This window comes from Glycine max, chromosome 19 (assembly GCF_000004515.6).
Source record: "Glycine max cultivar Williams 82 chromosome 19, Glycine_max_v4.0, whole genome shotgun sequence".
NCBI lineage: Eukaryota > Viridiplantae > Streptophyta > Magnoliopsida > Fabales > Fabaceae > Glycine > Glycine max.
Window position 1 is genome coordinate 37,009,191 of NC_038255.2, and position 16,472 is coordinate 37,025,662.

At 30.4% G+C, this 16,472-nt stretch overlaps 2 protein-coding genes and 1 non-coding gene across 9 annotated transcripts in view; all 3 read right to left on the reverse strand.

Annotated features, from left to right (window-relative positions):
- Positions 1-530: 530 nt before the first annotated feature.
- LOC100789509 (glutamate dehydrogenase 1-like) lies at positions 531-5,079 on the reverse strand. 6 transcript variants are annotated; one of them, XM_041012394.1, is made up of 10 exons: positions 4,923-5,079; positions 4,337-4,459; positions 4,097-4,210; positions 3,284-3,505; positions 3,048-3,122; positions 2,829-2,945; positions 2,200-2,450; positions 1,853-1,928; positions 1,682-1,768; positions 570-924 (listed from the first exon to the last, which is right to left on the reverse strand). In XM_041012394.1, the coding sequence occupies exons 2-10, from the start codon at positions 4,442-4,444 to the stop codon at positions 739-741; spliced, it is 1,236 nt and encodes a 411-aa protein (XP_040868328.1). In that variant the 5' UTR covers positions 4,445-4,459; positions 4,923-5,079; the 3' UTR covers positions 570-738.
- Positions 5,080-13,465: 8,386 nt separating this feature from the next.
- TRNAY-GUA (transfer RNA tyrosine (anticodon GUA)) lies at positions 13,466-13,556 on the reverse strand. The gene is given in 2 exon segments: positions 13,466-13,501; positions 13,520-13,556. It is a non-coding gene; the product is annotated as a tRNA-Tyr (tRNA).
- Positions 13,557-14,132: 576 nt separating this feature from the next.
- The window catches only part of LOC100790566 (TATA-box-binding protein), a 4,729-nt gene continuing 2,389 nt past the window's right edge, over positions 14,133-16,472 (reverse strand). For both annotated transcript variants that reach the window (XM_014772112.3, XM_006604164.4), the window contains 6 exons: positions 16,295-16,345; positions 15,979-16,023; positions 15,789-15,881; positions 14,895-14,996; positions 14,731-14,804; positions 14,133-14,367 (listed from right to left, as the gene is read on the reverse strand). In XM_014772112.3, the coding sequence (XP_014627598.1) occupies position 14,367; positions 14,731-14,804; positions 14,895-14,996; positions 15,789-15,881; positions 15,979-16,023; positions 16,295-16,345 (366 nt within the window). In that variant the 3' untranslated portion in view covers positions 14,133-14,366. The remainder of the gene's footprint in view (positions 14,368-14,730; positions 14,805-14,894; positions 14,997-15,788; positions 15,882-15,978; positions 16,024-16,294; positions 16,346-16,472) is intronic.

The following is a 16,472-nucleotide window of genomic DNA, read 5'->3' on the forward strand; positions in this document are numbered from 1 at the left end:
ATAAGTTGACTCGAAGGTGTTTAGAAATAGTTTCAATAAACGGTTTCAGCTCAAAATGTTTCCTCATCACTCATTGAAAAATGTCGTGTTAGATTAAATTTCATTCCAAACTCAAGGGTGAGTTTTGTAACACCACAAAGTTTAATCTTGTTAATAACTGTCAGTGTAATTTCAATGAGTGACGAGGAAGCATTTTGAGATGTTATTAAAAAGATTAAACTTTGAATTATAACACTCATGCTCTCTTACTTTATTAAAAAAACAATTTAAAAACTGAATTGTTTATTAAAAAAGATTAAACTTTGAGCTTAGCAATGTGATTTTTAATAACAGTCAAAATATAACACTCATGGTCTCTTTATTAAAAAACAATTCAAAGTTTAATCTTTTTAATAACAGTCAAAGTGTAATTTCAAGATTATAGTTTTTATTTACTGGATTTCAAGATTATAGTTAATAATTACTGTTTATAAATTATGTACAATTGAATTATGTGACATTTCGAAGATCTACTCACTTTTTTTTAGTACTTAGTGCAAAAACAGCAATTGGAATATTAATCCAAGAAATAAGAATGGTAAATGGATTCTTCCCCTTTGATAAATCAGATATTAAATCAAAGAAAATTTGGGGTGAAAATACAATTCACCCAACACATGAGATGAATGCAACAAAATCTTTGTGAAGTGTTGCTGAGAGTGGAGCACTTTAATTTATTGAAAGCAGAAGCAATAGATGTCAAGCTTCCCAACCCCTAAGGACAGTGGCACGTGCGACACGGTTGACTGCCAGGGTGAAGGCTCCCATACGAGGATCACATTCATGGGTTTTGCACATTTCCTTCACATCTTTGAAACCTTTGGTCATGTAGGTCTTTAGCTCATTGTTCACTTTCTCCTCATCCCACATGAAACCTTGGATGTTCTGTGTGCCACAAAATCACCAACCATGTAAGGACTACATGGAGTATATTAATTAATTAACCTGTACAGCAGGGGTGCAATTCCTCTAAAATGAGCAATTTGCTTAAGAGGAAAAATAAATAATTTTAGTTATTGATGAGAAAATTAATGGTTTATATTATATTTAAATGCATAACAAATCAGAAATGTGTATTTTTCTTTTGGTTTCTATATGTATTTTCTATCTTTCAAACAATTTTGTTTGAGACAGAGTAAGGTTATGTTTATATTTTTGTTTTGAGAGGTCCAAACTCTGTTTGAAGAATAAACTCATCCCGGGAGTTATAAGGTGGCTTGACGGTTGGAGGGGCATCATAAGAGTTGGAGTGATAAGGAGGTTATGAGTTCCAATCCTCCCACTAACATAACATACTAATTACTATTATTTATTGATAAAAAAAAAAAGAGTAAACTCATCTTGGTGGCATATTTGGACAATTTGGTTACCCCTACAAGTAGTTTGCACATGAAAATTTTGTCAGTTTTATAAAAGCAAGACTTGGCTTGTTTTTGCATTCTTTAATCCAAACATGCACTTAGATGGTAAATGGTAAATGTGGACACCTTTACCAGCAGAGATTCAAACCTTAATTCGTCAACTTGTGATGGACAAGCTTCTTCCACCAGACCCAACCTCTGTTGGTTTTCAATTATTTTACTCCTAAATATAAAAAGCATATATGGAAATCATGTAGTTCATTAAATAAATTAATAGTTACCTGGACCCACTCAAAGTAGCTAACTGTAACGCCTCCTGAGTTTGCAAATATGTCTGGGAGGATAACAACCCCTTTCTTCTTCAGAATCTGCAAGTTAGGAAGGTAGTTAACAATAGTGCATTTCTTCTTTCTTGTTTGAAGAAGGGAAGGAAAGAGAAAATCTAAACTAACCTCATCAGCCTCTGGGTCAGTTGGGTGATTAGCTGCTTCCACAATAAATTTGGCCTTGATTTCATTTGCATTTTCCCTTCAACCGTACCAAAAGATGGATAAAATTATAATAAAAACAAATTAGCCTTAGACCTTTTCCTTATTATATAATTCAACTATTGCTTATATGAGGAGACAATTACTAAGCTAACAAAGAAAAATGAGTGGTTCAATTTTATTTTTGCTTTCAAAGTTTGCTATGATGATGATATTGTGCTATGTACTTTGTTAAAATAATCAAATATTTTGAGGTGTCCCTTGTTTGCCTGAGTTGAGAACAAAAGAATTTTATAAATTAGGAAAATCACCTATTGATGACACCCCCAAGAGCCGCTGGGACTAGAACATCACAATCTTCAACCAATATTGAGTTAGGGTCAATTGGATCACCACCATGGAATCCTTTTACTCCCCTGTGCCCTTTGGAATGCTCAAGAAGGTTTGGGATGTCAAGACCATTGCTGTTCTTTATGGCTCCAGTTATGTCACTCACAGCTACAACTTTTCCACCTTTCTCACTAATTAATTGGGCAGCCCATGACCCTACATTTCCAAAACCCTGGAGAAAAACACAATATGATATAGCATGAGTTTATGTCAAATTCATCATAATACTAAATCCAAGAACTTCTTTGAGCAGTTCTTTACCATCTATATATCTAATGCTCCATTCTTCTCCTATAGGCTATAGTTCAAAACAGAAGAGTAAAAAGGTCCTAATTGTTCTTCTTCTGACTTGACTATTTACTATAAATAGCTTGCAACTAACTACTGATATGTGGGAATCTCTAACAAAATAACCCAAAGTTTCATTCGTTATTCCTACCACAATTATGTCTTCATTGACCATTACTTTGAACATCATTTTGAAACTGGCAAAATGCATTCTTTAACTAGCATAGAGATCTACTGGAGTAAATGTACAAGACACAAGTACCTGTATGACAAACCGTTGTCCAGATACACTCTTCCCATACTCATTAAGCAAAGCCTCTGTTGCAAAGAGGACTCCCCGTCCTGTAGCCGCGTCTCTACCTAGAGATCCACCAAGATCCTAGTTTGAAAAAACATGAGGGGCAATAGTGTATGAAGCATATGATTTGATTTCACTTCAATGGCCATTGAAATGAAATGACAGAAACAAACAATTACTCACTATAGGTTTTCCAGTCACTACTGCAGGAGAGTAACCGTGGAATTTGGAATACTCATCTAGTATCCATGCCATGGTCTACATGCATAACCACACAGTAAGATAATATTGAATTCCAAAAAACATATCAGCATGTATTTAAGTCAAATATAAAATAACAGTAACATAATAAAAAAGTATATATAATCTTAAACAAGTAGCAGCAGAATCAATTCTAAATCTGTGTAATTAGTACTGACCTGTGGCCCTGTTCCCATATCAGGTGCTGGCACATCTGTGTGAGTTCCAATCAAATCATGAATTTTTTGTGTAAAAACTCTAGTAAGTCTTTCTAACTCAGATATACTTAATTCTGCTGGGTCACACCCTATCCCTCCTTTGGCACCACCATATGGTATATTTGCTACAGCTGTTTTCCATGTCATTAGTTGTGCTAAAGCATTCACTTCATCAGGGTCAACCTATTTATTCCATTAAATGATTCATAGTGAGAACTGAGAATCAAAAGTACACACCATATACAAATATAAACAGTTCCAGGGACTAGTTCAAACGAAAGTTGTAATTTGAACCATAGATTTTATCTTTTATTAAAGGCTTAATTATGTTTTCGGTCATTGACTTTTTAGTCTCACAAATAAAAATTTAAATTTTTTAGTCCCTTAAATTTGAAAAACATTTTTTTAGTCCCTTTCCTTAATTAAAAATTTACAGTCTTTAGTCTCTCAAATTCTGTCAGAGGTAACTAAAAAGAACATTTTTTTTTTTAATTTGAGGGATTAAAAAATACAAATTTTTATTTAGAGGACTAAAAAACCAAACTCCCTAACTCGAGGGACTAAAAAAAAATTAAGCTTTTATTAAAGATATGGATTTGTTTTTATTTCAAAGTTATACAAAAAATTAAGGGAAAGAAACCAAACAATTAATTGACAAAAATCTGATAGCAACTCAGTGCTGGACTACTTCTTCAATCAAAAGAATGCATGTCTCTATCACAACCATAGGTAAAACCTTGAGTAGTTAATAAATTGAAAAATTTTAGTGTTAACCTCAGGATGGTATCTGATTCCTCCTTTCATGGGGCCTCTGGCATTATCATGTTGAACCCTGAACCCAACATAAGATTGCAACGTGCCATCATCTTTAGGTATGGTACATTCAACCTGCATTATTGTGAAACATGATTTAGAGCTAGAGTTGGTGAACTATATGAAACAGTACAGTGAAAACAAGTAAACTAATTTTGCCAGAACAAAGAAATGAAAAACACAAGAAGTAATTTTACTTGCCTTGATTTCCCTGAATGGAATCAGCAAACTTTTCTCAAGCTTTGAATCCAATCCCAGAAGCCTAGAGGCCAACTTAAAGTTCCTGTTGGTGGCTGCTAGTGCATTCATTGTTCCCCTTGACTACTAGAAAGATTAACACAATATTCAATCTTTTAGCCAGATATCCAAGATGCGGAAAATAGATCTTGCACTGTTACTATAATTGGGACTATAGAAATTGTATGGAAGATGAAAAGAGATTCTCCATTAGAGCTAATATTTATATTAAGATATACACACAGCCAGCTAGAGTCTATGTCAAAAATACAAAATAGACTGGTAGAAGTTTGGTAGAGCCCCATATAATACAAGCAAAATGGATAAGTGCCAGCAATGTGCCATATCACGTGGATCAATGTCAGCACTTAATCATGAAAGATTAAGATTACAAATGCAAAAATAAAACATGTTATCCTCTCTCTTAAAAGGTCTAAATATAAATTTAGTTGTATTTACACACGAGTATAAATCATCTAGTTGCCCCTAAAGTGCATTATTCAATAAGAGTATTAATTTTTGCATTAACAATCTTCACTATTTAGTGTACCTGTCTTGTGTTCTAGCTTCTTTCACATCTCCTAGAAGAAAAATAATTACAGAAATCTGCCATGCTCCTTGGAATGAGAATACAGTTTTATTATTCTCATGTTCTGTCAATTCAAAGTTAATGTGTTCAGGAAACCTTTATTATACTTTCCTGAAATAGCTTATGAATGAACTGTTTAGCCAGTGCCCCTTTTATTATTTGTCACGTTATGGGGTACTATGAGGCAAAAGCCTTTGCTAATGGAATCAAAAAAAGAATCTTAGGAAAATCACCTTTCTACAACATCAAGAAAGGCCAACTGCTACGGAATCTACAGAAATCGTAAGAATTAGAAGTTTCCCAGTGGCTCCAAAATTATCTGAAGAGGCACTATCCAGGTGAGGTAGGAAGCAAGATACTCTTAACAAAAGAGACAAAATTCTACCCTCTATAAGCAAAATTTTGTGTAACTGGTCTGACATTTAATTATGTTTCATGCACTTATTGGGTACAATTAAATTCATTGCTTCCATTACTTCATAATTGTGAATTACTATTATAGAGGCCACGGATTTAAAGGAACATAAATTATGCATTTAAACATCACTCATTTTAGAACCGGGGAGTATTTTATTTTATTACAAGTTCATATGCCAATTACAAGATGTGGCGATAACCAATTTTATTAAATTATTTTTCCAAGTACTTGCCTTCCACGATGCCGCACTAAATAGTATTGATGATACACCCTTTTGGCTATGCTTGCCCTTGGATCTTTTCTCATAAAGGAATGAAGTTTTGTTTTTTCTTTCCTATTTTTGTTATAATAATTTAAATATATATGGACCTCCACCAGTTGCAACTTGTTCTGCTTTTATATTTATATTTAGGGGACAAGTTCTGAATCCAATCTAATTACTCTTAAGACTTTGTCAAACTCACAACAATCATCTTAAAAATATTTTTAAAGAAAATTGTGAGCTACACTTGGGTAGTGTGAAAGAGAACATGCAAAGCCTGCATGACATTCACTACTTCAACTACTCAAATTGGTATTTAGTACGAGGAGAAATGAATAAATATAGCCTTAGTTACCAAAATGAAAAAGGCTTACAGGGAAGGATAACTCTAACATCCAATTTTTGGTAAACTAATTTAAAAATAATTATTATTTATAAATAAATAAAATTTTAGAAAAAATGATGAGATTTTATAAATAAATAAATAAGGAGATATACCTATTAATTAAAATAATTGTTTGAGAGAAATTAAAAATGATATTTTATTTATTTGTTTGATAGAGAATAAAATAGATCTAAATATAAAATTTATTCCTCAAAAGTGTTAAAAGTGTGACAAAAATATTCTACCATCAACTTTCTTTCATTACCGTTAAAAAAATTACATACATGGCATAGAGAGACAAAATTGATTGCGCTGACTAGATTAGATGAAAATGTCAATAAGAAATTATTTTTGGTTTTGGATGTAAACATCAATAAAAATTTTATGGATTAAATTGTCAGTAATTTTTTTGTTGGAAGAATTTGTCAGTAATTTTATTTGGACTTAAATGTTAGTGTCTTCTTTTGGAACAAAATGTCAATTTTGTGATATATTTTGATCATTTGGATGAAAATAGTCACCAATTTTTTATGACAATGTCAATAATTTCACATAGTTACGACAAACTTTACACAATTCTTGGAGTGTCCAGACATTAACCAAATATGTTTCAACTTTTTTTCGGACACAAATTCACCATCTACATACTCCAGCCCCATTTGCATTTTGTATAAATTTATCATTATGGTGCAAAATAAGACCGATCTCATCAGACATCCTACAGAGAAACATAACAAAAATTAATTGTATATTCACAAAAAGAGAACATAAAAAGTTTCATAATAAAGAAGAGAAGACAAATTTCATAATAGAGAAGAGAAGAGAAGAAGTTTGAGAATAAAGAAGAGAACACAAGAGAAGAGGTTTGACGACAGAGGTCAGATGTACGATGACCACCACGAAAAAAGCCATATGCGTACAAAAATGACACAACATATGATAAAGTCCAAACCTGGGTGTGCGTGTGGTCACCGTCGACAAGAACGATTGTATGGGTGTGAGTCGCCGTGTATTGTTGTGCGTCACTGTGATTGGGAGATTTGCCAGCGTAATGAGATTGTGGGAAAGTGTGGGAGATGAAGAAAAATCAAGAAAGTAGCTTTTGAAAATGAAGAGTTAATTTTGAGTTGTGTAATCTTTTGGGAATGAAAAACAAAAAACCCTTTTTCCCAAAGTAAGGGAAATCAAAAGTCACCACATTTGTATAAGACAAATATATTCCCACGTTGGTAGCCATGTGGGTAATTTTTTATTGACAAAATTGTTCCTCTTTGCTACATAAGCAGTTTTTTTAACGGTGATAGATGGAAGTTGATGATAAAATATTTTTGTCGCACTTTTAATAATTTCAAGGACTAAATTTTGCATTTAGATCTTTTAGGGACATATTTGTCGGTGAATTACACTTTCAGGGATAAAAATGATTATTTACCCTTGATTTTTTTTAAAAATAGGTATTTTTCTTTGACATGTCGTGAAGTATTTTTTATCAATATATTTTAGGTTTTTACCAGTTTTACTAGTTTATTTTTAAAAAAAATTCTCAAAGTCAGTTGAGTGATATAATTAGAATAAAGAATTTATACTAGTTTACCGATATTCAATCTATTATGTATTTTTTAATTATCATAATTAGAATTTTTTATTCTCTGGTGGAACCCTAAAATATCTTCCATAAAAAAACTTTGGCCTTTGAGTTGATTGTGAATCTTATCTTTTGGTTCGAAATTTAATCAGAAAAATTAAAAAACGAATATTTTAATATTACATACATGTTATAAAATGGAAAAATATTTGGATAAGCTTCCGTGAGACTACTTTTTGTTAATAAAACAGCGAAACATATAATTAAAGAGTATGTGATTTTCCAGCGATTAATACTGTAATACTACATTTCATTCCTTTCTACCTCTCCATGAGTTTCGTCAAGATTCACTTGTTTAGTTGTGTGTTCGGTCCTTAATTTGTTGAACAAATAAAACGAATATTCAATTAATATGACAGTCTTATTTCATAGATGATATTTTTTATGCTAATTTAATATTATCATAGGAGGCGTTAAAACTTAAAAGCTGTAAAAAAAAAAAAACAAGAGGCGTTAAAACGTGTGTGTGGGAGACACGACAACATAGTAAATAGAGTTTTTGGCCAGTAAGTAATATTATTGTAAACAAATTCAACAAAATTGAAGAATAACAGATACTTATAAATTTTATACGCAATCGTCTCTTTATTATATTTCATTGTGAGATATAAGTTTCATTTCATTTTTTTTTGTTAAGCAAACAATTCTATTAATAGATATATAAATAGATGAAGCACAAAGAATGTTCATCCACGCACAAAGAAAATTAATACATGAGTTTTGGATTGCTTCCTATTATGATATAAGTAAATACGTTGAATTTTTTTAATCTAAATATTATCTTCAAATATTTTGACAATAATATTTTCTTAAAATATATATTAATTCAAAATATACTTTTTTTCATAAACAAAAAAAAAAAAAAAGAAAACTGAGTTCTAACTTCTAAGTATTTGAATAAAAAAACACGGGAAATATACGGGTAGGGTAAATAGCTAATCTTTAAAAAATCAAAATTAGGGTGGCGTGCAGTATAAAATTGCCATTGTTCTATAGTATGGAGTAGGCAGAAAGCACTTTAGCATTTAGAATATGCAATATGGTTGATTTATATTACTTGATGACTAAAATTAAATTACAAAAGACAGCATTATACTATTCTATGGTAACATGCTAAGTTTTTTGTGTAGTTGTTAGTGTTTGATGTATCTTTTGGGTAAACTTTCTTTCGGCCCCAAGATGATACTCCGCGTTTAGTTACGAAAAAGAATGAGAAAACGATAGAAAAGTAACTTGTAAAGGTTATGGCCGACACTTTGTTAAATGTGTTCTCCAATAAGACAATGCTTAGAGTTTCTCACAATTTTTTAGTTTTCTCTCGTTGTCAATGTATTTGGTATGGATTATTATTGTCTCTCCATATTATTTTACGTGTTTTTGTTTATTTATTTACGTATATGCATAGATATAGAAAGTTATTGAGGAAACTAAAAAGAAGGCGTGATCTCACTTATTTTTAAATCTATCTTTTAATCATAAAAATTTACTTATTTCTTAAAAGGAATATATTTTTATGATAAATTGAATAATTTTTACTAAATAATTTTATTAATAAATAAATATTTAAAAATGAGACATATAATTCATTCTTGATTGTAAATCCTTTTCAATCAAACAAATAAATTTATAGTTTTCAATTTATTGGAGAATTGTCTAATTATTAATATATATAATAATAGTAATTTTGATAAAGATATCCATAGATAATTATGGTAGTATCATATAACGGCTTGTAAGATAATTTATTAGTAGATCTTATTATAATGTTTTCGATTAAAAAGTTAATTTCAATAATTATTATACTTTAATGTAATTTTAATAGTAACTAGAAATAGATATTGAAAAAAAATAATTTTTTTTAAAAGAAATGAAGATTGGAAAAATTAAAAGGTTTAAAAAGATGCACTAAAGTAAAGAGAAATGAATTCATAAAAGGTGAGGTATTGTCAATGCTTGAGAAGTTAAGTCATATGATTCAATCCCTCTAAGATTGGTAGTCAGATGTCTTATTTACAGACTTTTAATTCTAATGGTTGAATTTCATGATTTTGACATATGTATAACAATATTTTTTAATACACAAATTTAATGTTATTTGATGTCTTTATATAACTTATTTGTAGCTGTTTCAACTGATATTTTGACATTTGAAATAACCTTACTCGTGAACGTCTTTAAGTTCCATGCGTGATATAATAAAGATGTTGAAACATGAATCTCTATCAAAATAAACTATTTTGATGGTGCATTCAACTTCTTGAATCTTGTTTCATATATTAATCATTTTCGAATGCACTCTTTTATCTTTCTCAAAATAAGTTCTTGAAACCATATATATAAGTTTCATAACTTAAGACAAATTAGACAAATTTTACGTAATAAAAATAACACTTTCATATATTTGTTTAATTTATTTATTACTATGTGTTGAGTCTGGATCTCAGGGGCCCTAAAGCTAAAGTTTTAAAGTCCTTAATGAAATTCTGTGTGACCCACTTACACAAGAGAGGGGGAGTCACTCTTATTTACGGAATATGATAGGACTAGATATCTAAGGCCCAATATTAGAAGCTCAATTATGCCACTATGGTCAACCATTATTCTTGGTTAGCCTATGAGACTGGATGATCTACAATCCCTCATGTGTTCAGCTTGAAAGGCGTGAATGCTTGTTGTGTTTTGTCGACCTATGTGATCGAACAATTTACAACTCCTCAAGTGCTAAGCACTTGCTATGCTCAGTTAACTTACCTAGTCAGATGATTCACATCCTCTTAAGTATTGAGATCAAAAGGTGTAAACACTTATCATGTGTAATTGATTTACTTGGCAAAACAATTTATTATGATATGTACTTGAGTTAAAGTAAAAACTTCCATTCATATGATAATTAAGGTTATGATATTTTTGAAAGTTTAACTTATCTTAATAACCAAAACTTATTTTATATTTTGTATGAAGCGTAATGCTCAACATAGCTTTCCTTTATAAAACATTACTTGTGTATTATTTTTCCCCTTTCTAATATAACAAATGACACTATCAAGCTATTATTTCTTCAAAGGATAGTTGATAAGTTATTTAATCTTCAAATTAATGATGAAGATTTATTATGCGCTTCTAAAATTAGAATTTTAGTTTTATGCTCTTAACTTTTTGCATAAAATAAAATTTATGCTTTTTATCATTTTATTTTATTTAGGTTAAATTGTAATTTCTTTATATTTTATCTAATTCACAATTTCAGTTTTTTATTTTTAAATTTATAATTATAATTCCTCAATTTTTAAAATTGCATAATTTTAATTTTTTTATATGTTGACTGTTAGTTGATAATGACGTTACATTTTCTTGTTGATGTGATACTTGTTTGGACTAGTAACTAGTGTGATCTAAGTGAGAGGTGTATTAAGTGTTCAGAATGTTTGTCTAATGTGTTTCAACAATTCATAATTTACGAAGAGTTTTATTTATAGATTTTAAGTCTAATAGTTATTAAATTTCATACAAACACATGTTGAATTGCCTAAATTTGATTATGTAAGATCTTCATATATTTCTTGATTCGTTTAACATCTGATAATTACTTATAATTGCCTTCTAAATTTGTGTACTCAAACTCTTGTCTCAAATTCTTCTTCACTTACGCTTAGTCATTTTTATCTCTCTCAACTTGACTTTCTTATTCTCATTCAGAATTCAAATTAGTTTTTCTCCAATTCATGTATATTTCTTTTAACATAATTTAAATCTACTCCAAATGATAATCTTTGAAGAAATCAAAATTTGACTAGAAAATTATAAATTTTTCAAAAGACTTAGAAAATTATAAATTAACACCAACAAATTAAATATAATACGACGATATATCTATATGATTATACCCTTCTGAGTATGTTTGGATAGAGAATTTTAACTGAGAAAAGTAATTTATCAGAGAATTTGAATTTCTGTAATCTAGAATTCATTGTTTGGATGTTTTTTTTATTAATTTAAAATTTTGGAATTTTAAAACAGAATTTTAAACAACTAAAAATCTAGAATTTCAATTTCCTTCTAAAAGGTAAGAAATTGAAATTATCTTCTTCAAAAAACACTTTATGAGATGGTGGAACATCGATCGGGTCTGAGCATAGAGGAAGAGGAACACGTATAACTAACACACCAATCATATCTTTTCTTTTTTTTTCATTCATTTTTTTTCACCCTCATAATTTTAACTTTTTTATCCAAACACAAAATTTTAAAAATAAAAGAATTTTAGTTGAAGTATTTGAAATTCTTAGAATTTAAAATTTATCAGAATTTTAAATTCTTCCATCCAAACTGACTCTCACACAATAGTAACTCATATTTGTTTGTCAATTCATTGGATATGATCATCATTTCGCGTGGTTAAAATTCAAAACCTACCATGACAATTAACTAGTTATCTTATCACAAATACTATACACAAGGACCAGTGAAAATTACTTGGTGCATGAACTTTGACTTGTAATTACAGATCCGAGCAATTTATGTCGAAATTCAATCTCTTGCATATGGTTGTTTGGTTGCCTCTCGCTTACTCTCAATATGTCAGACATCTTTTTAGTGGGATTTACCTGTCTCTGAAATGTTCTAAAAGCTGAGGATCATTTCAAACTCGTAAAAGGCCATAAATTATCATAATTATTTTGGAGGAAAAAAAAAAAGCGACTATATATATATATATCTTGACCAAATTACAAAGGAAAGTATTTTATTATTATCTTAATTGGTGAAGTATTCTATACTTTTTCTTTGATTGTAAACTCTTATTGGGGGGTTGGGGGGCTAGAGGGATCCTCTTTGTTTCATATATATGTTTGGTGCTGATATTTTAAACACTTATGAAATTGAAATAACTAAATGTATCCTGAAAAGCATATTATCGAAAAATTGATCGTTTTGTTATTGTAAAAATATGACCGGCTTGGCGTTCCTTAGAAAAATTTAATTTTATCCGCTCATCAATTTATTTGAAGGTTATTATTATTCTTTTACATATTTTGATTTGAAGTTTACACTCTATATAGCTGCAGAGCTGCCGCTGTAGCTTGTGATATTTATACATTTAAATAATCATTTGACCATAAATAAAAAGAAAATTAAAAAAAAAGAAAGTTAGGACTTACTTGGTTTTTTTTTTCCTTTTCCTGTCAATTGAGAATTTCCATAACCATAGTCATGAGACCAATCATCATATCTGAAGTGAAGGTTAAGAAAAGTCTTTTGTAAAATGACAACTTTAAGATTTAAAACTCTTAATATTACAAGTAAAGTTCGCCCACAATCATACTGTTAGCACTTTTATCTCTAAAGCAAAAACTATTCATTTAGTTATTTAAGATTATAAAGAAGAGATATTTTGACTTTTTATTTCAATGAATATTTTGAAGGATTGTTGTGTGACCTTTTTTAGAGAATAAATTGTTTTAAGGGGCTGAATTTAATATTTACTCTAATTTATTTTATGATTAAAATTACAGTTAAAATTAACCATTCGCATAATAGTTTAACAATTAAAATGTTAAAATTTATAATTTCCTTTACATACTAACGTATTTGATCAGGATTTTACTCCTTCATTTTTAAGTCAAAAATCATTTGATTGCAAACTTGTAACAAAATTTGGATACATCTAGTTTATTCTCTGTTCAATGTCAAAAAATGGTTTTGAATAGGTTGCATTTCAAAGTTGTAAAATAAATATGACTAGAAAATTAACAGAGAAAGAAAGGGCAAAATGGACCAAACGTTGACAAAAACAGAATCCGACCTGCCGGATTCGAACCAGCGACCTAAGGATTTCTATTTGGAATACCAACTACAGTCCTCCGCTCTACCAACTGAGCTAAGGTCGGCTTATGAACTCAATGCACATAAATTGTAATTAACTACTACTTTATATAAATGCAAATATTGTAACATTAAGGTAATAAGAATCCTCGGAATATTCGGATCATACAATGATAATCGTTTTCTAATTTATTATTATTATTATTATCTTTTCTGGTGTATAAATATAAATAAAAAAGGGATAGTTTCATTTCCATATTATACTGGCCATTAATATAGTGAATCAGTTGTTTCAATGAAGATGACCAGTATAGGAACTAGACTAAAATAAAAAGTTGATAAACAAATTCCTTTGTTCAATTACAACGTTATTGTAAGCATGAAGCATAGTTATCAAATGTAGTGTTTTATTTATCATAACGTCTTCAAATTCCAATATGAAATTAAAATACCTAGATGTTGCTAGCTTCATAAAACATAGTGTATTAAACACGTCGTTGCTGTTTTGAACAGTATACGAAGACACTATCCTTAAGCTTTAGAACTTGATTAACTAAAAAACAAAGTTGCTCATAGTTGAAATGAACCAAAAATAGTTTCCACTTCAGTGAAAGATATTCATGATTTGCACAAGCTTCCACTTTTTCTTTTCATTCTGCCTCTTATATATCTCTTTTTCTACAGTCAAATTCAATACACGGTTTTTTTTTTCTTCCACTTTACTAAAGCAGGATCCCTTTTCTTAAAAGAGAGAAAAAGACAGAACAAACACAGGTGTCTTATTAAAACTCAATCCTGATTACAGATATTTCTATCTCTGGTCTTCATATTTACAGTTCAATCAAGTCTTGCTCCTGCTCTCTTGACAGTAGTAATCTGTGCCATTAATAGCAAATATTCCAAAGACATCAGAACTAACAAGATAAACTTCATGACACACTACTAGTCACACTGAGTGCCTCCAAACTAAAGTTTCAGTTTACTTTTGTTGTTAAATCGCATTTTACATTATTCAGATTTCAGAACTTATACAAATATATGACCCAGAAAAGAAACTGCGTAAAGGATTTTGTCAGTTCAATTAGGAAAACCTCAGCCCTACATCTGATGCAATTATATTCTGATAGCTGAACAAACAAAACAAAATAATAGAGACAATGATATTGATTCATTATATTCCTAGCCCAGGGATTACAACATGTATATCCTATAGCAATTGAAAAAGAGCCACTTCCATACCATTGTTGGTTTTTCCTGAACTCAGTAAGCACTGGATATATGTTCTCAAAAGCTGTGTAAGTCTCATCTCTAACCTAAAGAAACCAAAATGAAACCATCACTGTAAGTGAATCAGCCGGAAATGCTAAAATGCACATGGGAAGATCCCATGACCATTATTATACCTTGGCTCCTGTCAGAACAATTTTTCCGGAGACAAATATAAGCAAGACTATCTTGGGTTGCTTCATGCGATAGATTAGTCCGGGAAACAGCTCTGGTTCATACTACCAACAAGAACAAACAAGTTTAACATATGTTAATCATTACTTAAACATTTAGTATGTAGAAAGAAGCCAGGAAACCAACTGCACATGCAGAAACACAACTGAAAATGGCTCTTTCCATCATCTACACTTTCTTTATAACACAAGCACCATGGTAAAAAATACTTCCCCACTCAGTTCTTCCGGTTATAATCATAAAAACTTCCAACACTTTTAGAACATATAAGTATCTACAAAAGTGCAGTTGGCAATGGATATCATGGGTTAACACAGCCTCTGCTTAATGAAAATTAATAAAAACCGATTTGTGGTTGTTTGGCTGTCATGGAAATCAAGAATGGCTTTCCATTTGTACTAGTTAAATCCCTTTTTTCCAAAGTTTACACCTGTCATTGAATTTAGTTTTTTCAGTATAGAATATATAGATCAGGTATACAATTCAAGGAAACAAAGAAAATTATGTAATATGATACCAAACACCAAGATGTGATTTCCTAACAACAAATAACAATTGAGCCATGATAACCATTTTTCAAATAATAAGTAATATTAGTTAAAGAAAAAAAAAGACAGTTCATCAAAACATGGGAATAGGCAAGACTCACTGGAAAAATAATAAGCAATAATAGTTACAGAAAAAAAAAATCCATCAAGTCATGTACAACATCCTATAGAATAACCAACGTCAAGAGGACCATATATAGGACTGATTACTAGGGCAGGAATTTGTGAGGACCATTTTTCCATGAAATTCACCAGGAAAAACAGATGATTATTGCATTTCACACTTACACTTGAGAAAGCACTATGGGAATAGGCAAGACCCTCAAGTCGAATGGGGAACTTGACATCACAAGAGCCAACAATGTTCTGAATCTTAAAATCCTAAAGCAGAATAAAGAAAAAGGAATAAATCAATGACCACAAACTACTTCTGTAGAGTGGAAAACAACTGATAAAATTTTCAGAGTAGATGTTGTACCTTAAATTTAGCTGGGAAACCAAGCTTTTGGATAATTCTAGCATACTGAAAAGAGAGAAAAACAAGTAAAAAGTGCTATAAATTTTCGAATAAAATGTGAGAATTATGCTTATACTAAGTGAAGAGAACAATAAAATCATCCACCCCTTCCATTGGTTTAAGGAGATTATTTTTCTACAAACTACTGAATGAATAAGCTCCAAACCAAGCTAAAATTAATGGCAAGATTCTCCAGTCAATCAACCTCAACTTGGAGAAATTTCAATAATATACAGTATGAATGAGCTTACAAGATGAGGGGGGAGCATTAGCATACCTTCCTTGCCGCCAATTTAGACTGTTGCTCACTCTTAGCTCCAGTGCAGACCTAACCATGAGATTTAAATTTAGGGGGGGAAAAGAGCATAAGAAATAGAAGCCCATCACAAGCAAGTGAAGCAATATGCTGAATCAGTTAGTTTTTTCAAATGAAGGAATAGAAGCCCTCAAAAAAA